General features: G+C 48.4%; 1 protein-coding gene across 3 annotated transcripts; it reads right to left on the bottom strand.

Annotated features, from left to right (window-relative positions):
- Positions 1–6,331: 6,331 nt before the first annotated feature.
- On the bottom strand, positions 6,332–14,744 carry LOC139998618 (protein N-terminal glutamine amidohydrolase-like). 3 transcript variants are annotated; one of them, XM_072030202.1, is made up of 6 exons: positions 14,519–14,744; positions 14,232–14,331; positions 13,422–13,472; positions 12,064–12,212; positions 11,592–11,716; positions 6,332–6,633 (listed from the first exon to the last, which is right to left on the bottom strand). In XM_072030202.1, exons 1-6 carry the CDS (start codon positions 14,593–14,595, stop codon positions 6,500–6,502), a joined length of 636 nt encoding a protein of 211 aa, XP_071886303.1. In that variant the 5' UTR covers positions 14,596–14,744; the 3' UTR covers positions 6,332–6,499. The 3 variants fall into 3 exon arrangements, with proteins under 3 accessions (XP_071886303.1, XP_071886304.1, XP_071886305.1); XM_072030203.1 differs by lacking the exon at positions 13,422–13,472; XM_072030204.1 differs by lacking the exons at positions 6,332–6,633; positions 11,592–11,716 and having other exon boundaries at positions 12,163–12,739; positions 13,116–13,472.
- Positions 14,745–15,150: the final 406 nt, after the last annotated feature.

Raw genomic sequence — 15,150 nt, 5'->3', positions numbered from 1 at the left:
GGTGCCCGTGAAGGGCAACGCAATCGGTTGCCATCGCAGGCTGCCCGCCAGCCACCCCACTTTCGCCACCAGCCGCACCAGCCATGCCCAAGCAGAGCTCCCCAGTGTTATAAGTTGCCCCCTTAATTAATTTTCAGAGAACATTGCATTAATAATAGAAAGGAAGTTATTGAGTAAGCAACAGCAAGCAAAACAGCGCTGGGCGGCCACGGAGTCTCGGCTCCACCAACGGCGCGCACCTCACCCCCGCCAGCATCCCTTTTTATATCTTGGTAATTCCGGGATTACACAGCACATCCTGGTATATTCTGCGACTGCGCGCACTGTTGCTAGGGGGTCGTCTCTGTCCCTCTGGTGGTCGTGAAGATGAAGGCCGTAGTCTTCCTCGGCGTTGTGGTTCAACTTCTTTTTTTAGTTGGTCATGTTGGCCCAGTGTGAGACAGGAAGGCAGGATGTTGATACACTAGTTTAACAACTTATCAGGAGATGGTTACATGAGCTTTGCAGCAGGGTCTTTGAACGAAAGAGGCAACTGAGATGCAGAGGGAGAGAAGGGGAGGGGGTTCTCTTTTTTGTTACATTAAGCAAAAGAATTTTCATAGTGTCTAGCCAAGTATTATACAGCTCCTTACTTCAGCAGGGAGCTTTTGCAACTCCTGCTCCTCAAACGGAACTCCTTGTTTTTATAATACAAAAGACAATGAACAAACATTTATTGTGTATTACATGGTGAGGCCGCCCCTCAGGTGCTGTGCTCAGCTTTGGGCCCCTCAGTACCAGAAGGACATCGAGGCCCTGGAGTGTGCCCAGAACAGGGCTACAAAGCTGGGGAAGGGCCTGGGGCACAAGTCCTGTGAAGAGCGGCTGAGGGAGCTGGGGGTGGTTGGTCTGCGGAAGTGGAGGCTCAGGGGAGACCTCATTGTACTCTACAACTTCCTGAAGGGAGGTTGTGATGAGGAGGGGGTCAGCCTCTTTTCTCAGATAACTAATGATAGGACTTGAGGAAATGGCCACAAGTTGTGCCTGGGGAGATAAGATATCAGGAACAACTTTTTCTCTCAGAGAGCAGTCAGGCACTGGAACGGCCTGCCCAGGGAGGTGGTGGAGTCACCGTCCCTCACAGTGTTCAGGAAGTGCCTGGACAAGGTGCACGAGATATGATTTAGTAGCTTATTGGGTAGTAATGGTAATAGAAGGATGGTTGGACTAAATGATCCTGTGGGTCCTTTCCAACCTCGTGATTCTATGATTCTTTCATGAGGAAGCTGTAGATCGCGATGAGGTTTCCCCTCAGCCTGCTCCTTTCCAGGCCGAATGGGCCCAGTGCCCTCAGTCGCTCCTCATATGTCTTCCCCTCAAGGCCCTTCACCATCTTCGTAGCTCTTCTCTGGACACTCTCCAACAGTTTAATGTTCTTTTTGTACTGTGGTGCCCAGAACTACAGTTGTGTTTTACTATTCCCTGCTTCTTGTGAACATTTGAAGGAAAAGAGGCTGGGTAACTCATTTCTCACACACACACACACAGAGAGCAGAGCTGCAGGTAGCACGGCCTCTGCGCGCTCAGTGCTAGGCCTCGCAGTTTGTAACACACCTGGGCACCTTAAACCCCTTCTCCTCAGGCTAGAGCCTCAAGGTTTTTTAGTATTTGTGAATTCAGTTCATCTTTATTTGAGAAAGAAACCCTGAAAATGCAAATTTCCCTTGCTTGAGCCTTCAGGAAAGCCCAAGGCCTTGCTGGCCCCAGCAGGCAGCAGGGCAGTGCCTCTGCTACAATACAGGATGGGACACCGTTTATCTCATGCTCCTCATCCCCCTCATTTGAAATGTTCTGCCTGAGCCAAATGTCCCTGTGCATGCTGTCAGCCTGCCAGAAAGCCCTGTCCCCAAGGCACAGTGGCGAGGCCTTGCCCTGCCACCGGCCTGCCCTGCCCGACTGGTGGCAGCAGGGTTAGCGCCATTCCTGTACTTCATTTTACTGTGATCCTCTTCTTATTTTGAAGGCAGATGTGGCTGAAGTGTGCAAATCCCTGAAGCAGTACTGTAGCTAATTTTATGGCTTCTTTAGTGCCATCCAAAACAAAAACAACAAAACCCAACACCAAACAAGCAACTCCCCCTGATGGAGCAGTCTAAAGAAAGGATGTTAAGCAACACAGCATTAGCCTGTGCTTTTGTCAGTGTTTCCACTGCCAGGTTGTCTTCCTAAAGGAACCAAACTTTGGCATGGAAAAAAAAAATATCTTGAAACGTTTTCAAAGGGCTATGTGATGGGGTGACAATGAGAGTTAAAATGACTAACAGCGCTGCAAATTTTGGCCCAAAATCCCGCAAATGTTGCCAGGCGGCAGCAGCCAAGGTGTGAGCATTTCTCAGGAGGTGCCAACTGCCCATGGGAGCGATAAGGGCACATGCACACACATTACGTGCAAATAATTAATAGATGACTTTTAGATGCCGGGCGCTGCAGCATGAGTAATGGAGGTCAGTAATTTCTTGTCAGCAGCAGCTTTTCTTGAACGAAAGGTTTTAAGACGTGGCTCATACTGTGGTGGGGAAGAAATCTTTCTGCATTAATCACGAACTTGTCTTTTTCACGAATGTATTCTGCTGGAGGTAAGTACACCCTGCCAAACTGTCTAAAGCAACCAGAAACAGCACTTGATTTCCAGAGAAGGTGGAAATCTGAATAGAAAAGGACACAGGTTTTCTGAGGGCCTTCGTTTTAGTCCCTCTCCATGAGCACGTGTAAACCCTCAAAGTCTCTTGGAGCAGGACACTGGTGGAAGAAGGCAGTCCCAGCCCATTTCTCCCAGCTGCCATGCCAAGCAGTGCAGAGGCAACGGAGAAAGCCATGAATGAGGGATTAAGCATCTAATTCCTCCCAGTAAAACACCACTGGTTCATATGGCAGGTAGGGCACTGTAACCCCCTCCAGGTCCCCTCTTCCCACCCTGCTGCTGGGACCAACGTGGGGGGAACATGGTGCTGCTACCCCTGGTCTAGAGCCAGGCTGGAGGCACTTGGCCTTCCTCTTCTCTTCTTCCTCTGCACCTCAGGACTGAGCTGCTCGGGCTCCGTTTACTGTGTAGCAGCTCCCTGGAACAAGGCGTTTGAAAACATCTTCTGGCTAGACACATACCTTAGCATATTAGAAGGTATTTTTAGTACCTCTGGCAGAACGGATCAAACTCGGCTTTCAGCTCTGCTAATGGAACCCTGTGGACTGTGCTGGCATCGCCTCATATTCGTACTGAGGTAGCAGCTGAGCAAAGTTTACTAAATAGTTGTGTTTACTTCACACAAGACAAAAAAAAAAACAAGTAGAGAAAAACACCAGAGGGGTTCCTGACGTACAGCAGGCTGGGGTTTTTGTGCTAGGAGCGTGGCTTGGGCTGGTAGACGCTCCGTTTGCTGAAGAAACAGCAGCACACAGCAAGGGCAAAACACGCCGAACGTTGCCGCCCGAGTTTGTGATGACTTTGTTTTTGCACAGGGATAAATATAACCACGACCATTTCATACAGCAAAACACTCTGTGATGAGTGCATGAGTACAGTATAAGTGGCCTTACTGATTACAGGAGCTATAAACACGGGCTGGAAACCCTTGTTCCCCTCTGCAAGTCGGAAGCCATGGCAGCGGAGGGAGGTTTTACAGCTAAATCATTAAAAGCCGTGGCAGAGTGCTTTTTCTGGAGGGCTCCGAGTGTGAAGCTGGTGCTCTGCCACCCGACCAGCCATGCCAAGGCGGTGGGAAGCATGCCACCACCATTACACACTCGGAAGAGGGGAAGGCTGAGCTAACTACCATATTCTTACCGTGTAGGCTGGTTAAAAAAAAAAAAAAAAGTAACATGTAACGATTCCTGCCTTATTGCAGTGTTTGGCTTTCAGATATAGCCCTGCATGGGAAGGCAGGTATGACGTTGGAGAGAGCCAAATGAGCATTTCCTGCTTTTAAGTCATGTAATGTCAGGAATCTGGCCTGCTGGAAACACCCTGCTCATCACACCCAGCAATGCCACCTCCCTCGGGCCTGGCGAGCACCGGTCCACAGCTCAGGTCCTTTGCGTGCTGATTTTCGGCGGCACGAACCCGAGCTCTGTGTGCCTCCCGCATGGGAAGCGGCTTAGCTCCCCCAGAAACTCAGGGACTTGCCAGAGGCCTTAGATAAGTAAGCAAGATTTGTTTTAGCCGCCCTCAGCATCCAAGGTATTTCCTACTGTAAGAACAAGGAAACATTGAGGACGCTTCAGCTGCCATATTTGTTTATCTTAGGTCAAACCGGGGAGATTTTCCAGAACCGCTGCTGCAGCTGTGCTTTGAGAGGCTGCCCTTCCAGCGAGTGCTTCTCTGCTGACACCATGATGACAAAAAAGCCTCGCTCAGATCTTCGCCGAGCTCCAGGGGCAAGGGCGCAGGCAGCTGCTGAGCAAAGCTGCGCGGATGCCTCCGGACACTCCCCGGGTATGCCTCATTCACCTTGACCTCGGCTGGGCCAGCACGGGGGAAGCCAGGAGGGAGAAGAAAATCACCGGCGCTTGCTCCCTCCAATTTCTGAGCAGGAAATTACCGCAGGCGGACGTGGAGATGGGTTTCACGTTGAGATTCCCCGAGCCTGCGAATCCTAAGTGCCCTAAGAGGGCAACCCCACAAAAGGTGGAGGCAGGTGCTCAGCTGCTGGGGGCTACAGGAATGACCCGGCGGGGTTTTCACACCTCCTGCCTGCTCCTTGCAGTGTCCTTCAACCCACCACCCGCGTTTGCTGGAAAGGCAAGGGGAAAAGGAGAAAACAACCTCACGGCACCGTAAAACGGGAAAATTCGGCCCAATTCATCCTAACAAGGGAAAAGCAGACCCTAGAGCTGACCGTTTTCACAGCAGATGGTTTCACAGCACACATGAGGTCCTGGCTGGATGACGCCGAGCGGGCGAGCAGGGAAGGGCCCCACAGGCCAAAATGTTCCGACCCGGGCTCTGATCCTGGAATCTGATTCATACGAGTGCAGCCCGGTGCCTCCCAGCTGCTCTACTTAATGGTGCAGATCGGATTGCAGCCTCCCGGGTGCCTAAATTTAGCCCCCCAAATCCATACATCGATTAGTTTGACATCCTCAAGTGCCACGCACCCATTTCAGTAGGAATTACAAACGCTGGTTCGATCCAAAGGCTTGGTTTGAAGGCCTTGGCACGCTCCTCGATGCCCTCAGGGGCTCAGGCTGACAAGGGCAACACGAAACCCGGTGCCCCAACCCTGTGAGACACAGATCACCTCTGCGCCGCTGTGGGATGATTTGTTTTGAGCTGTAACAGCTCCTGGCACACCGTGCCAGCAGGGAACTGGCCGCACGCTTGCTGCGTGCTGACTGCTCTCTCTGCTGGCCAACTGAAAAATTTTATTTCCACGAGACAGGCCTGCAGAAATGCATCAACCGAGAAAATGCATGTCAGAAAAATAGAGCTTTTTTTTTTCCCCTAAAGTCCCAAACAGGCACATAAAAGAGGTTGAATTGAATAAATGATATTCTTAACAAAAAGGAAGCAGCAGAGGAGAAAGAGGCAGGACAGACATGGGTCTTCTGTCCCATCCCAGCTCACTGCATCCATAGTTTGGTGGAAGCGAGAGGACCGACCCATGGGACAGGGTGACCCCAGCGTGGATGTCAGGCCGTCAAGGCCTTGCCCTAACATTTTCAGTAGCAAACGTTGTAGTGTTGGGTTACTGGAGAATTTCCAGTGACCACCAGCACAGAGAAGCCAGGAGAGAGTGGGACTGTGAGGAACTTTTTTCTGTTTGTTCAATGCCTAATTCAAGGGTGACCGAGTCCAAAAAGCCACCACACGGGGACTCTCAGCACATAAATACTGTAATAGGAATGGACTACAGAAAGTCAGGACTTCTCTGTGGGAAAGGACAAGCTAAAGAGTGAGTAAAGAGAAAAAGGAACGTTTCTTCATGCTGATTTTTAACTTCTACATTCTGAATAATGGTTGTCTCTGTTCTCCTTAACAGCCTTGATCCTGAAATTAGACCAAACGTGGCAAATTCTCCTATCTGAGCCTCACTAAAGGGAGCGTGCCATGGATTTCAGCCACCAGGAACCAGCTCAGTAGTTTAATCAAGGAGCAAACTCATGTCTGGAGGGATGACAACCTGATGTTCTACAGCTCAATGGCTCTGTTGAGTGACGCCCAGGTGCTGGGTTTATGTGGCGAGGTTTTGGTAGTGGGGGGAGCTGCAAGGGTGGCCTCTGTTTACAACAGAGCAACACGTTTATGGTGGGATGTCAACCTCTGATCTGATTTATTAAAAAAAAAAGAAGTTGACTCTTTTGTAATAAAAATAAAAGACTTTATTCAGTTCAGTGTACCCTGGGTACTGTATTTGCCCAAACGCTTATTCCATATAAAGAAATGTAAACCATTCATAAATACAATGTAAGAGCAGCAAAACAAATCAAACCACCTGCAACCTGCAGCCTAAAGAGCTTCTTTACTTCACTGTGCTTTCACGGAGCAGCTGAGATGAGTCTGTCTGCCAAACTGGCGCACAAAGTCCGATAAGGGCAGCACTGAGCCCCAGCCCACTCTGGGATTCATACCGATGAAATCATCCAAGTTCATCTTGGAATCTAAAACAAGAGCAGAGAAGTGAAATGTCAGAGTTCCCGATTCAGCTTCTGTAGCACATACAGCTACCATGAAAATCCCAAGAAAAACCGTTTGAAAGTATAACTCAGAGCAGCTCACAGCACACTTGCTGAGCAGCAGTCCAACAGCTCTGCAGACCATACAGAGCCACCAGAACCAAATTCCATAGAAATGGAATTTGCTCCAGCTGCAAAAAGCCTGTGTAATTAGGCTCACCATTACAGATAGTGTAAGCGAGGAAGGGAAGACAACGTTTGGGAATCCCATACCCAGCAGTCCCAGCCAACACGCAGCCCCTGCAGCCCTCTTGTTTGCACCATATCTACACCGCAGCACAGCTTTGGGATTTTCTGAGCCCCAGCTCTCAGCACCTGCAAGGTCTGGCCCCTAACTTGACCTTTTCCTTGTCAGCCCCTTTGGGTACTGAACATCAAAAACTCTCTCAACCACAGTCCCACTGCTGCCACAAGTGCCAGCACTAGGCCACTTTCTACTCGACTACGTGGGGATTTAAAATAGCACAAGCCCAGCAATTTTCTGTTGGAACTCCAGAACAACCAGCAGAGGATAACAGTTCCAGCATGCAGGTAGCCTGGTAAGCTTGTTTTCCAATCCCCAGCTTGTCTTTTCCTCTCAGATGCTTTTATTTTACAATTAATGTGATTACTCATGTAGTTTAAGATCTGAAAGATAAACAAGTCCCTGCTTTATGTGCACTGAGCATAGCAGAAGAATAATTTAATTAAAATGTTCTGCGAATGGTGAAGAAGCCCAAGGGGGATTGTTCCAGCAGAGTCACAACCAAAGCAGCTGCTGTTAGCAACTTGGGAACTGCTGTCACACTGTCTGTAGGAAGGGAAACAGTCTCTGACAGTCAGGAGGGTGGTGGCAGGGCATAACACAGTGCATCAGGAGTTTAATGAGAGCAAAACCTGTTGTAACAGGCAAGCAAGAAGAAGAAACAAGCTTCACCGTCCCGCGAAGAGCAGATGGTCTAAAGACCAGTCAGTAGGTGGCACTAAAGCAGTATGAGAGCCATGTAACTGCCTGTAGTGCTCTCCCATCTCCTTTGGTTCAGGAGACAGAAGTCCCCCTTTGTCATCCTTGTTATTCACGTGTCACATCTAAAGGCTGTGCACTTATGTGAGACCTTACAGCTTTAGCCAACAGCTCCGCAAAAACAGACCACCACAAAAGCCTTTTTCTGAAGCAGATAAAAAGTGGCAAAAAATAATAATGAAAAATCTGCTGTTTATTTTTAAGATTTACAACACGCTCACAGTCCTCCTCTGATGCTGTAGGTGTTACACTAGTCTGCATTTGGGCACGCACAGAGCTAAGGCTTCCTCTTTGCCCAAACTCACTTTGTTTACAGTCCGTGAGACCTACCTGGTGCATTCCGAGATCCGTGCACGTTTTCACTTCTTTTTTGATCAAGTCTGACACTTTTGCCCTGAGCAGGGACAAAACAAAAACACCATCCGGTAGTGCACAGCCTAACAGCCACGATACCTGTGGCATCTGCCAACAGGAGTTTTTGGAGTAATTCCAACCTCCAAAGAGGGTGTTGCTGTAACAATATGTGGATGATCTTCTATTGTTAGGACAGGAGAAAGCAGCTGTGAAGGAAGGCACTAACAAGCTATTTGAATTTCTGGGAAAACAGGGCTTGAAAGGATTGGAAAATAAATTAAAATTCATAGAAAAAGAGAAGTCAAATAGTTAGGGCATCTAGTGGCTGAGGGGGAATGAAGAATAAATCCAAAGAGGATTCAGTGAGGAAACAGGGGAGGTGATCAGGCATCGGGTAATAGCGAATAAAAGGTTATGGTTTGTTTACTGAAATGCGCTCCTGATTGACAGGCCGCATGCCATTGCACTCGCAAATAAAATAACTTCACAGAAGATCCTGTCTGAAGAAAATTATTTGAGGTGTTTCTCACAACAGTTTTATTTTCAAATGGGAATCAGGTTATAGCACGCATGAGCTGCTTAGATCTGTATCAGTCCTTCTTTCCTTCCGCTAGGATCCTGCCATTACCTTGTGGAGAAGGTACAGAAGGGAACTGCAGCCACCTGCCTGCCCTGTCTAGCAGCTGCCCGTTACAGAAACGCATCACACATGGCACCCACACAGTTCCTCAGCTGCCCTACCTGCATTCTTCAGAAATAAACCCCCAGAATTCATGGCTTCTAGGGATTTCAGTAGTAATAAAAAGAACAAAAAGCCTTTACACATCCATTCTGCCTGTGTGCTGCCAAACACCTGGGGAGAACTGAAAATCAAAGTGAGGCTTTTCAGCGTTAGGAGCTGGTGCTACCAGTTGTATCGAAGCAGTAAGACCTGAGTAACTGCAGGGTGCAAGCTGGATTTTACACAGGCTTGCAGCAAGGAGGGCTGATCTCATCGGGACTTAAACCATGCAGAATCAAACCTCATTCATTTGTAGGAGGAAGACTTAAAAGAAAACCCCAGGCTGGGCTAGCCAGCTCCAGAATGGTGAATCCACACCTCAAAACAGATCTTGTTTAGTTTTATTTAAAAAAGCAGGATGAGCACCCGCAGCAGAGGAACAGAGGCCAGAGCACTGCCAACACAAGACTTATTCCAACACAAGAATTATTCCTTTTGAGTTAGTATTAGGAAAAAAAAAATGCTTCACTGGTTCCTGATAGTTTATTGGTTGAATTCCAACAGGAATTTCACAGTCCTTTAACACTTCCTGGTAAACTTCATAAAAAGGCATCACTGGTCCCAGTGCCTTGTCCCAGCACCACAGTGGGTATTTACATTACCCTATTTGGCCTACATTTGACTTAAATGCTACAGAATTTCCTTGCCCAAAGTGCTCTATTTGGGCTCAGCAGCTGCTCTGCCCTGAAGAGGCAATATTTCAGTATCAAGAACAAAACCTCCCATCTTTTAAGTAAGTTTACTAAAAGCTTTAAAACCCCACTGGATAAGAGAAGCAGGGTGTGTTGAGTGTAACTAATATCCTTTAAGACGCAGCAGCACCAGAGCGCTGATTTTCTTTAAATACCCTAAGTTCACAAGCTCATTTCTTTTTAACAGTACAATGCTCATATACATTAAAAAAAATATGTATTTATGCTATTTTTCAGTCTTCAAGCATTTGTTTAGCATCAAAGACAGACCAAATAGATGTAATATGAGTCCTTGTAACTGATAAGCTTTTGTAGTCATCTTCTCAAGAGCTTATGACTCTGGCTTCTCTAAATGACAGCAATATAACCTCAAGGAGTAATGTAATGCTCTGATCTCACAAATAAATTGGCACTAAAGCCATATACGTGATCAATTCCGCCAGCTGTTAAATTACAGTAACCTCTAACACCAGCAGCGAGCAATTTAATCTTCCACAAACACAAATTAGCATGGAAAAGAGAGTACTCTAAGTGGGGAGGAAGCAATTATCCATAAAGGCATTTGGCGTGGATGAACATCAATGTCCCAGGCTGTTTTACACTAACCAAAGGTCAGCCACCCGGCTTCCTATCAAGGTTGAAATCAGGTGCTTTATGCCTGATAAGACTGTGCATACATTGAAGCACACACCATTACGAGGTGCCTCAGGTGAGGAAAGGAAAAACAAAATCAAAGCCTGAGAAACTTGCACTGAGCGAAAGGCAGTGTGAACGAGATGTCCTAGACCTGACAGAGTCTCCTCCTGTTCTGACCCCAATCCCAGAGCTACCCAGTCAGCGATCCTCCACCTTGGGTGGGCGCAGGGTAAGCAGTCACCGTCCCCTGCAACACCCAGGTGACTGCCCAGACAAGAGCACATCACCACAGGTGCACTCAGAGCCTTCCAGGTGGCTGGCAACAGGACAAGAAGCAAAGCACTCGAGTGGGAACACAGGAAACTCTGGTTGCATACTGGAATTGTATTGAATTCATGCCTGGGATCAAATATTGGAACACTGTGCCCAGAGAGGTGGTGCAATGGCCGTCCCTGGAGTTGTTCCAGGCTAGACCAGACAGAGTCTTAAAGCCCCTCAGTCTAATTGCACCGGCTTTGAGCAGGGTCTGGACTGGATGACCTGGGGATGCTCCTCCCAGCCTAGCAAGGTACAGGCTAAGGAATGAAGTACGGCAGCAATCAAAGTCTCTGCATCTTTAGCTACCTACCAACATCCCAAGGATGACCTGGAGGCTGGCTGAGACAGGTGTTTCATAGCCTGGAATTTCTAAAAATGCTTCACAAGGCTGTACCTGTGCTCCCGCCCCCACTCATAACTCATTTATACCCAAGTGAAACGCCAAACTTTCTTAGAAAGCAACACAAAAACTGTGAATTAACTTGCCTGTAGCTTAAAACCACAATAAACTTGGCTCTAGACACAAGACATGTTCCTTTGACCCCACCTTCTCTAACAGAAATATATGGTAGCATTGTATTATTAAAAAAGCAGCAAAACCAAACGTGCACAGCATCAACAAACTCCACCAAAACAAAACTTCACCACACTTCTCTCCATCTGGGAAGAAAAGGAGAGAATAAGCACATGGCAAACATTAGCCAGCTTGGCAAACACGTGGTTCGAGTAAGCTGAAATGCCGTGTGATAAAAAAAAGTGGGGTAATCACCGTGTTAAAAATTCCCTTTCCAACCCTAGGCAGGTTGCTTGGCCTCTGTTTCAGCTCCCCACTGCAACATTTCATACCTCTTACTCTCTGCTCAGTTTCTGAAGACCAGCAGTTCGTGTTTGATAACAGCAGTGGCAGCTGCCAGGAAGCACGCTACACTTTACATGTTCGGAAAAGGCAAGCACTGCAGAGCCCCATTTTGTCCCCACACACTGTGCTGGCTGGATACGCTTCCAAAGCACATGTCCAAAAGCACATTTATTTATTGCACCCACCTCTGACTGAATCATTCAACTCTGTTAAAAGGAAAAAGGAGTCCTGCCAGCTCACCTGCTGTTTCAATGCAGGGGTACGAGGGAGGAGGTTTCTGCCATTTCCCATCTGCATCTTTCACGTGAGATCTGTCCGAAGCAAACGTCTCCAGGTACAGATCTGCTCGTATCATCCGGATTTTCCTAAACAACAATGCACAATTGTATCAAGAGATATATGTACATAACGCTGCATTAGCCACTCTGGAGAAGAGCCCTTTCTTCCTCCCAGGGAGCCTTGGCTTAGTTAAATACTCCACTCAGAAACACTGGGCTAAGCTGCTGGGCTGTTAAGAATAAACATCAGCAAGGAAAGGCTTTTGATGATTAAACAACAGCAATTAAAGAGCTTTAGAAAAATAATGCAGTGCATTGAGTTTCTTGGAGTATAACAGAAGACTTCTATCAGTATATATCCACAGAGACAACTTCAACTTGGACTTCATGAAATAAAATTCATGCTCTTCATCTTTTTTTTTTTTTGTCCTCACCTGTGAAATTCAGGATGAAGGCTGTCATCCAGCCTGAAGGCCTCCGTGCTGTACACGTCAAAAGGACAGGGGAATGGCAGCACTGTGTCAAGATCATAAATGAAGTTCTGCTCCCCACTGGAGACACGAAGTAGGATAACGTGGTAGTCCTGGGAAGAACGGTAATTGTCAGGAGTTAAACAGTTGTTAACCAGAAACCGGCACAGGGAGTAGAAAAAAAGCCTCCTGGAAGCTGAGGCTACAGCTTCTCTTCTTTAGAGACTGCTTTCTGATGCTCGGGTATCACGCCTGTGATGTTCCAGCACCAGGAGAGACGTTTCCTAATGCCTGCCTCAGCCCTCGTGCCTTTTGGTAAGCCTTGCTATTCTCCCCATTACTTGTAGCCTTCTTTGATATCAGCCTGGGCAGCTAACCTGAAGAGTACGCTAGTCCTCATACCACATCTTTGATTCCTTAACATGTAGGAAACACGGGTATGGCAGGGGGTTGGAGAAACTCCAGTTATTATTTTCAGTGTTAGTTACTTACATTCATTGCAGTTTTCCAAAAAGTAAATTGAAGATAGTTGTTGTTAACTCCTATTCCTTCTCAGATCATCCCGATAACACTTGGACCTCTTTTTAAACCAAGCCTTTTGTACAATATAAACACACTGATAATTTTCCAGAAAATGATTCTGTAAGGACAGAATTTCAGAAATTCACAGATTTTTTTTTTTTTTAAAACAGAATTTCTGAAACAAATTGCCACGCAAAATTGATTTTTTCCCTCCCATACAGTATAACCATAACTACACATCTTTAAAAGGAATTCTGTAGTGGCAACTACTGAACTACATTAAATTAAATGACATGCCAAAAACTCTGGAAGAGCTTACATACAAGCTGGCACCTGAAGACATGTATTGCTCACGTTTTTCCATCCCATGTCAGACCTATATGGATATTTTCACCCGTCAGCTTGTTACAAGACATCTATTTAACATCCTACAAAGCTGGCAGGCCCCAACAAAACCAGACAGTAATTTTCACAGAACTGTTGTGCACTCTTACCGATGCTAACTAAGCTTTGTCACCTGGTGGTTTTATGGGCCATCTCACTGCTATTTCCCTGTGAACAATAAAAGGGTTGCATTTAGGCTGCTGTAGAAGAATAATAAATACTAATACAGAACTACAGGACGGCTGAGGTCGGAAGGGACCTCTGGCACATACAGAGTGCTTCCTGATGCTCAGGGGGGACATAAACCTAAATTCATTCCAGCAGAGGTATCTAACACTACCCACATCTGATCCTGCAGACCTCAGCTGCAGAGGCACGCACTTAAATACTGACAAAGAAAGAACAGAGGGCCTTACCCAGACAACAGGCTCATCTCCATGCCCTGACTTCTGTTTCCAGAGCGGGACCTGAAAGTTAAGCAATTTGGCATAAACCACTCCTGACTTACAGAGATTAGTTTCGGCTTGGGTAAGTTCTTTGCTAAACTCTGCATTTCATCAGCTTGTGTCAGTGCTGCTGTCAGAAAGCTTGCTCCAGTTTTTATCTTTCAGAAACATTAAACTGGACGCTATTCTGGACCATATAATGTAATATTCCCCCTAACTTGATGGATGACAGGGAAAAATCATCCCACAGCCCTTAGGAGCACCGTGATTCCTTCTTCCCACAATCCAAGCGTGTCAGGTAAGGACATTCATAGAAACATTCAGGTTGGAAGAGACCTTTAAGATCATCTAGCCCAACCTTTAACCTTTAATTAAGATTGATGTGTTGTTTTAGGGCAACTTCTTTTAAGCTTGGAAAGAATGCCATGAACCTTTTGTTCCCCTGAGGGTATCCTTATCCTTGGGGCTTCCAGAGGAGAGAGCAGGGCTCTCTTCTGGTGCAGCAGGTCGAGCTGTTTCCTTTTACTGTTTCTCAGGTTCTGGTGTTGCCTTAATGTCTTGAGCAAATACTGCGTGGGGTCTGGAGGCCAGAAACAAACGAAATTCTTCATGCTCCCAGGTGCTGCTGCCTGCGTGCCTCTCAGCTGCTGCAGGGGGGCCTGGGGCCAAGACTCACCTACCCCAGGCTGTACTTAAAAGGCCTGGGGTAGTTAAAGCGCCTCCCACCTCCCCCCGCCTCTGGTTTACCACCCCCACGGAGCGCACAACTCACCCACTCACCATCCTCCTCTCGTTGGAGATGAAAACCGCGTAGAACTCCTCCACAGGGCGCTCCCCCCGACTCCTGATGTAGTCGCACAGCTTCCACACGTTTTCCTCACTGCAAAACACAACCGTCGACGGCACCGTTTTCTTTTCAATCCCCTTTTCACCTTCACTTCCAGCAACCCAAACCGGGCCGGGAAGGTTTCCCTGCGGGGTTTTTAGCTCCGTTTTCAACTCCCCCCTTCAGCGTGCCGCCAGCCTCCATTCAGGCGCCGGCCGCCATTTTCAGGCGCCTCCCTTACCAGTAGCAGCCGGTGTAGGCGCAGGCGGCTCGGGGAGGCACCGCCGGCCGGTACCGGTCTTCATCCAGCTCCGCCATGCTCCGGGGGCAGATTTCCCGTGCTGGGGAACGGGGCCGGGCTCCTGAGGGAGCCGCCTGAGGGCGGGCGCGGAGCCCGTGAGGAGGCGGCGCCCGCCTGAGGGGGCGGCACGCGCCGCTTCCCGCCCGCCAAAAGGCTCAAACGGTGCTGCGCCTCCCGCCTGTAACCCTCCGCCGGCAAAGATTTAAAAAATACTTCCAAAAAAAAAAAAAAAATTAAAAGAGCGGGCGAGGGCCGGCCCTCAGTGAGGGCCGGAAGAGGGAGCCGCGCCGAGGAGGGAAGAAAGGGGGGAGGAGGGGGATGGAGGGCTCCGTGTGAGGCGGAGGGAGCCGCAGCGGGCCGCGGGGCCGCCTCAGTGGGCGCCGCGCCTCCGGGAGGCCCTGCGGCGCCGCCATGGTGGTGCTGAGGCGCAGCGCCGGCAGCCGCCGGCGGTCCCTGGCTGCCATGGACTCGAGCTCCGAGTTCCTCTCGCTGCAGCCCGGCGGCAGGAGAACGAGCAGGCAGAGAGCAGCCCCGGCCGTGAGTTCCCGCGGGGTTCCCTCCGAGCGAGCCCG

Source organism: Anas platyrhynchos, chromosome 33, assembly GCF_047663525.1.
Source record: "Anas platyrhynchos isolate ZD024472 breed Pekin duck chromosome 33, IASCAAS_PekinDuck_T2T, whole genome shotgun sequence".
NCBI classification, from domain to species: Eukaryota; Metazoa; Chordata; class Aves; order Anseriformes; family Anatidae; genus Anas; species Anas platyrhynchos.
This window is presented reverse-complemented; position numbering and strand designations above follow the sequence as displayed.